Source organism: Castor canadensis, chromosome 14, assembly GCF_047511655.1.
Source record: "Castor canadensis chromosome 14, mCasCan1.hap1v2, whole genome shotgun sequence".
NCBI classification, from domain to species: domain Eukaryota; kingdom Metazoa; phylum Chordata; class Mammalia; order Rodentia; family Castoridae; genus Castor; species Castor canadensis.
The window spans coordinates 9,534,318-9,542,176 of NC_133399.1; the positions used below are offsets into that span (position 1 = coordinate 9,534,318).

General features: G+C 44.5%; 1 protein-coding gene across 15 annotated transcripts in view; it reads right to left on the reverse strand.

The window, feature by feature from the left end:
• LOC109675883 (zinc finger protein 669-like) overlaps window positions 1-7,605 on the reverse strand; it is a 131,203-nt gene extending 123,598 nt beyond the window's left edge. For 5 of the 15 annotated variants that reach the window (XM_074053363.1, XM_074053360.1, XM_074053364.1 and 2 more), the window contains exons 1-2: window positions 7,288-7,462; window positions 1,126-6,897 (exon numbers count right to left, since the gene is read on the reverse strand). In XM_074053363.1, the coding sequence (XP_073909464.1) occupies window positions 1,126-1,413 (288 nt within the window). In that variant the 5' untranslated portion in view covers window positions 1,414-6,897; window positions 7,288-7,462. Of the gene's footprint in view, window positions 1-1,125; window positions 6,898-7,287 lie in introns of all 15 variants that reach the window. The other 10 variants (XM_074053357.1, XM_074053356.1, XM_074053366.1 and 7 more) reach the window with 7 other exon arrangements.
• Window positions 7,606-7,859: the final 254 nt, after the last annotated feature.

Here is a 7,859-nt window from a genome sequence, read left to right on the forward strand (position 1 = left end):
CATGGTAAAACGAATGTACATATTTGAAAGGAACAAACAAATTTGTCAATGAGCAAAAGTGACAACACTGCATAAGAAAACAAACAAACATGGTTAGCCAATTGTTTTTAAGTTTTTTGCTTCCTGCATACCTGGGATCTCTGACCCACCCTTGGCCTGAGTCCACACTCCATTTCTTTTGTACCATCACCTTAAGGACAGACTGACTTCAAGGGACCATGGTTCTATGATCCCAGAATTGATTTTGTTCCATCATGTCCTCTCCCACACACACACACTATCTTTGAATCCTGTTTGCTCCTCCCTAGACTGAACAGCCCATTCACCCTCACCTTAGAGGAGCTAAGGGACCTAACACCCTGCCTTTCCACATGACAGATTCTTAGGCAATGTCGGCTCAGAAGAGGCAGCTGCGACTAACTCAACCTTGACATACAGGCTCAGGGGAAGCAGTTTTGACAGATAAAGCCACAACTGGCTGCAATAATAAACTGAGAGTGACCTCAAGTCTTTACATCCTTCCTTGCCCTGCTCTGAACCTCTCTGTGACACATTCTGTCACCCAGCTGTGTGAATCTCCTGCCCTGTTGCTTTTTGGCTCAGTTCTAGTCTGTACAAGGCAGAGGCTCAGAGCTCATGAGGATGTAATTACAGTTGTGATTTTTATGTAGGACTTCCTCACAAATCGTTGCGGTGCTTCCAAAGGGACCTTGTAAGGCAGTGTCCTCCCGAGCTTTGGCTTGCTTTTAATGATCCTCGCTGGGGAACAGCTATCACACAAAAAGCTGCCACACCCCATTCTCCCCCATCATTTTTTCTTTCTTAAAACCAGGTGTAGAAACAGGAAAATGGTAACCATGACGTCACATAGAGTCCCACTGGACCCTCCCCTCCATCAGCCAGCCTGTACAAGGACCGCCATTTCCATATGTTGAGTGATGGCCAGAACTTGGAAGTTGGAGTTCATGGCCAGTGTCTGGGGACAGGTCGTGGAGTTTACATGACCTTCCCCAGAACCTGAAGACTCAGGAAAATTGGCGCCACTGAGGAGACATGGGGATCCCACCCCACAGCGCCCCATACACAGGAGCCCAGCAGAAGGCAGGGGCAGCTATGACAAGTCACCTGCTGTTGGTGACATACGGGGTCCAGCTGTCCATAGCGCACCGGGTGGCTGAGGAAGCCATTCACATCACAAATGGGACAGACTCTGCTTCTGCCTCTGGCCCAACCCCATCCTTGGGCCCAGAAGAGCGCGGGCCAAGTGGAACTGGGGCCGCGTCTGTCACCGCTGCTTCCAGGAGGCCCCCGGCCGCTGCTCTGCGACCCCAGCAAAAAAAAAAAAAAAAAATCACCATTTCCCGTTTTTGCGGTGTCATCCCCAGGCTCCTGCAGTGACAGGACACAGAACATGAGTCTGGAACATCAGGAACGTCTCAGAACAAAAGCGGATTTTCCAATATGGCCGCTACCAGGCGGAGTGTCATGCTCTGGGCAGCGGAGATGTCCACATATCCCCGCTCCTCATTGGACAGCTCCTGCCAAAGATCAGCGTTCCTGATTGGCTAATGATCCAGGCCCCTCCCTATTCAGACCTGAGTGACAGAAGACCCCTCAGCAAACTCACTGCAAAATCCAAGTGAAAGATTCCAATTACCATTCCCCAATCCAGGCTTCCTCCCCTTGGGGGAACCTGACCCAGCTTTGGTTCTAACTGCATTGACCTGAACCATTCCAGACGCTCCAGACCAGGCACCTGCTTCTTACCACGTCTCAGTGACATCTTATGCTGTCATTTGAAATCAGTACTTTTACTATTTTGTGGGCTCTAGGAGTGCATCAACTAGTCAACAATAAACTATCTGAGAAAAAATTGTGCTATCCTAAATTAACCGGCTATTAATTAAGCAATAGAGGAATAAATTACATGTCTTTCTGCAGAATACACTCTTTCCCACAAGTTAGGATTTTGTTTTGTTTTGTTTTGTTCTTTTGGTGGTATTGAGGTTTGAACTCAGGGATTCGCAATTGAAAGGCAGGATATCTACTGCTTGAGTAACACATCCAAGCTTCAACTTGGATTCTTTATGTTTTGGACATTTTTCAATTCTATTTTGATTCATTCTTACTCTGTATGCTACTACTTTTATAAAGGATATATTGGAGATATTTTTGTTCTACTTTGTCTTTTAGCTCCAGTAATTTTTCCTTTTCTGTACTGTGTTTGAACTCTGCCCAGGCTGGTTTCAAACTCTGATTCTCCTGATCTCTACTTCCTGAACAACTAGGATTACAGACATAACCCACGAGAGGTCTGTGAACTGCTAACATGATCTCTACTTCCCTCCATGCCTGTAAAGCTACCTGGTTTGAAGCCAGCCCACGCAAATAGTCCTCAAGTTCCTATCTGGAACAAAGCCATTACAAAAAAAAAGACTGGTGGATAGGCTCAAGGTGTAGTCACTGAGTTCAAGCCCTAGTACTACACACACACACACACTATTAAGATAGCACAAAGCAAAGAAAGAGAAGCCAGGCTTTTTACCACATTTCCCAGGGGACTCCACAGTCAGAAGGTTAAACACATGCTAATCTTAGGGTGAGACACCACCCTTGCTCATCAGTAGATTCAGACAGTGCTTGATAGTGGTTTATTAAAAATAACTACAGCTATGTGCCAGTGGCTCACACTTGCATTCCTACCTACTTAGGAGGCAGAGATCTGCACTAATTTCCCTCAATACCCCATGCCACTGTCTCTTGAACCATTGCATTTGCTGTCCCTTCTTCCAGGAAGCCATTCATTCACCTACCTGCCTCACTTAACAACTGCACAAACCTCTGCTCTCATGTAAGATATCCCCACTGTCTACTCCTTCCTGAAGACAAGGGCTAGTTTTGCAAGTCTTGGGGTTCCTTTATCAAAACTTTGACCAATCCATCACCCTCAGATATGGGGTAACTTCCAAAACTGGACCAGAAAAGTCTGAGGGCAAATGGTGGGGCATCTGACAGGTGAAGCCCCATCCAGTTAGAGTGAGTGGACTGCGTCATTCGAGTCCATAGTTCCATATAGGTCTATTCTTCACTGCATGTGTGTGCATGATGGAAACAGATTTGGGTCATAGATGTTTACTGATAGGATGTTTACTCCACTCCATGGGTATGTGGAATGGAACTGACAGAGGACAGTAGTAAAGGGCCTGCCTAACAAAGCACTGCCCAATGAGTTCAAAGCCCAGTACCTCCTACAGAAAAACAAACAAACAAACAAAAAAACCAGGAATGTACTCTTTATTCCTAGCTTTGAGAATTAGGTTCTAGAGATGATGAAGGTCCTGCTCATCAAGAGAAAATGAAATCAAGGGCTCTCCAAGATCATAAACTTTCCATGATACTCCAAGATCATAGGCAAGCCAAAGACCTCATTCTCTTCCATATACACCTGAAAATACTATTTGGTTGGTTATATGTTATTATCATGACAGTGTTGTGTAACTGTCACCAAATCTTGTCACTGATTTGTAGAATAAAGGCCTTGGAAAGAATCCATTTCATCATTTTACTTTATGCATACCAAGTTGTGATTCATATTACACAATACCAGATGAACAACAACAAAGCTGGGTTATCTATGACGTGTGAATCACTTACTCACATGGAGAACAGAGAGTTTGAGAAAAGACTCACTATTCATCCATAAGAACAAAGAAAGCAACTATGCTTTGGTGTAAGATTCTTCCTAAATATGATCTCTATTGAATAAAGAGGGACAACTCCTCAAGAATCAACTTTGGGAACCTCCAACTACTGATGCATCAAGTGTACACACCAGAATATTGGCTCACTGGAATCATTATAGGTTCATTTTCTTTAGTTATTCCTGAGCTTTCAGCTAAGTTTGTTTACACTTATCCCCTCTATTGACAATCTTCAATAGTCTAAAGTCTAAATCTGAATTAGGAGAAGCAATGCACAAGTCTGTGTTTGAATTTGGAGTCACAGAATAGCGGAGGCCCATGTTCTGGCCTGTGGTTCCTGGAAGCTCTCTAACAGAAATGTGCATCTCAGGAACTGACACAATGTCTGCAGGTACAATCATGGTTCTCTCATTAGACATTCTCTGCACTGGGCAACTATAGAGAAGTGGGGTCCTGTTGTCCTATATGACGCCATTTCCTGTTAGGTGTTCAATAAAGAGCATGAAATTAATCTTTGAAATTGAGAATATGAAGTTGGTAGTTGTCAAGACCACCACTGAAAGCAGCTTTAGTGAAGTGGCAAGAATACAATCCATTTGAAAACACTAAATGAATTCAGTGACAATGAGGAGATAGCATTTTCAGGCCACCAGTGGGATCTGAAAAGTGCTGGGGGAATGGGGCAGGAGGGGTTGTGAGGCAATGATGTGTAGAGCTGGGAAAGTTGATTTAGGGAAACACTGACAAGGGGAAAGAGTAGGATAAATCCAGCAGATACATTATACAGTGAGAGAGGCTAACATCTGGATGATGTATGGAGGCACCATCATTTGGATTAAGGAAGAAATAAGTCCCTCACTTTAATAGTAAGAACAAAGGGGGTGGGTACTGTTGCAAATTGGTTTGGATCTCCAATTTTGAAGATGATGAAAAAGTTTCTCTCCTATGATTTCAATATTCAGGAAACAGGAAATCAGCTGAAATGAGGAAAAAAAGTAGAAGTTTATAAAATGTTGTTAAAATATATGAAATGGTGTAGTCATATCAAGAAACCTTTTGAGGTCTTGTATTTGGATTCTTGTCCTCAGCTAGGTTTCCCTTTATGTAAATGGCAAAAAAACTCACACCAAAAATTAAACTTTAAAAAATTCATACATCACAGAGAGAAAGAGGACAACAGATTTGAGTATACCTGGAAGGGGGAAAGTGTAATAATCCACCATGAAATGTAAGCTAGAAAGGAAGTCAAGTGTTAGGACAAATGAGCTGAAGTATTACCAATAAGACTGGGATCTAAGGACCAGAAGCCATACAGTGGGAAGTACCACATTCCTGGGAAGTTGTGGAGGAAGAGAAGGGTGTACACATTTGGGATTTGGAGTAGGCAGAGATGAAAAGGTTACTGCTACTGGAAGTGACTGAGAAACCAAGTCCCCCGATCCCTGAGAATGACAGGAGTGTGAAGGAATTGGAGTTATTGAGGTCAAATTTTTATTCTCTCAATCTCTCTGTCTCTCTCTCTCTCTCTCCCCCTTTCTCTGTCTCTGTCTCTCTTTGTATGTGTGCTTACATGTGTTTGTGTGTTGAGACCAAAACTTAGTGAAAGAAAAAAATTCTGGCTAGGAAAAGGTCTGAAAACAACGGTCACAAGAAGGTGATGGTCCATGTGAGAGGACAGAACCTCAAGGACACAATGAAGGAGGAGAATTTTGGTTTGAGAGCAGCACATGTGCAGGACAACAGTTATGTTTTCTCCTCAGTCCTGAAGGGCAGAGTGTGCTAAGAAAGAAAAGAAAAATTCTTCTAAAAAAGCAGATTCTTACCACTGACATTTTCAGAGGACAACCAGGTCCCAGTTAATGTGTAAAGTGGACATTTATTGGAGAATATGAGGCTCTAACGTTTAGTGCACAAGTCAGAAGTCATATGTGAAAATGAGGGAATGGAAAGCTGACATAGTGTGGTCAAGGGTGAACACACTTGGAATGGGGAATGAGAATAAAATATAATAGAAACATCATGGAAATGTTCCTAGGTACAGCCTTTTCTGTAAACACAGGCAATCATGAACACTACTGAGTATCAATAGGGTACAATGTCAGCATTTTACATACATTTTCTGTTTTATATGGATCTAGGATTTGAACTCAGGTCTTTGTGCTTGCAAAGCAAGGAGCCTACCACTAGAGCCATAATTCCAGTCCATATTTCTCTAGAAGTGTTGAAGATGGAGTCTCATGAACCATTAGCCCATTTGGCATTGAACTAAGATCTTCCCAATATCAGGCTCCAAACTAGCTAGAATTATAAGTGAGAGCCAATGCTGCCTGGGTACATTGGCAAGATTAGGATCTTATGTGCATTCTTAGATGTTGGCTAAGTGAACACTTTGCAACATGTCATCATCTACTCAGGATTTCTCACTAGAGTAAGCATGCTAATTTATATCAAATTCACCAGGGCTGACTAGAAGCTTTCCCACATTATTTACATTGATGCCAACTCCTTCCGTATGTGTGTGAATGTGTGTACACACAAACATATATGTACGTCTGTATGATTGTGTGTATATACACATACATATAGACATAAACACACACACATACATTTTTTGGGACTTCATGCTTGCAAAACATGTGTGCTTCCACTTGAGCCACACATCCATTTCAGTTTGCTCTGTGTATTTTTGAGATGGGGTCTTGTGAACTATGCTCAGGCTACACTGAATTGACATCATCTCCATCAAGGACTATAAAGTAGAGGAATACAGGCATAAGCCAGTGGCTCCTGACACACAACTTAAAATGTTAATGTCTTAACTAGTCATGGCCTAGCAGCGTTGAAGATCAACACTTCACAGTTTCCTCCACTGCACAGATGTAAGAACATGTGATTTACTTCCATCCATGAAAATAACCTTAATAATATTTCTTGGACACAGTACTTGGATATGAGAATTTGTGGGGAAAGGAAATGGCACTTAAATGTAGCCCAGGATGACCTCAAATTCTGGAGTGCTGAAATCACAGGAGTGTATCACTGCTCCTGAATAACATTAGTCTTTATGAGGTTTCTCTCTTTCTACAATTTCCTAGAAGCCAGAAAGAGAAGCCATCACCCAGTCAACACTGCAGCTCAGATTTCTCCTGCCAAATATCCTCCTCCATCACTTGGAAGTTCTCCACTCCATGAAGTTCTGGAACACAAATATCATTCAGGCAAATTCTTTGCCTCATGGTAACAAGGATGGCAATTCCGTCCCAGTTGACAAAAGACCTCCTCACTTTTGAGGTCTCCTGGGAGCGGCCTATGCTGTCTGTGTCTCCACCAACCTTCTACTCAAAGCCACTTATGTGCGAGGACTCAGGCTTCCTGACAGCTGTTCTCCCCAGGCCCGCATCAGAACTGCCCTTCCCGGTTCAGTCAGAGAAAAACGCTTCTCCCAGTCCCGGCTCCGGCCCAGCCCCACCTGCGGCCCAGAGGAGCGAGGACGAGCAGAGCCGGGGGAGGACGCACAGCACACAGGGGCCACCGCAGCATCTGGCCGGTCCCCGCCGCGGCTCTGCCACCCCGGCTGAAATCTCACCATTTCCCGAGACACCCGGCGTCGTCCTTAGGCTCCTGCAGTCAGGGGACACAGAGCGGCCAAGGCTGGGAAACCTGGGGCTTCTCCCGGCTTAGACGCGGAGATCAAGTATGGCGGTTCCTGAAAGGAAGGCAGTGCTTTGGGCAGCGGGTACGTCCTAAGATCCGCGCTCCTCATTGGTCAGTTCTTACGCACTCCATTCTGATTGGATGATGATCCAGGCCCCGCCCCTTGACGACGGGGTGAGAGGAGGGCGTTTTCTGCCAGGTTCTAGAACACAGGACAAATTCCTCCCACCGCTCCCCGCGGTCTAGGCTTCCTCCCCTTGGGCGAACCTGGCCCAGCCTTGGCTCTAAGTGTGTTGAGCAGAACCAGTCCCGACTTTCCAGACCAGACACCTGCTTCTCCCCACGCCTCCTGAACATCTTACGCTGTGCTTGCAGATCGGTACTTTTATCAAGTTTCCTCTGGCTCCCGTGTAGCTGTGGTTTCCACTTGAGTGGAGACTTGTGTTAGTGTCCATTGCTTCTTCATGGAGGTTTCACTGCGCTATGATCAGAGGAGCACAGAAT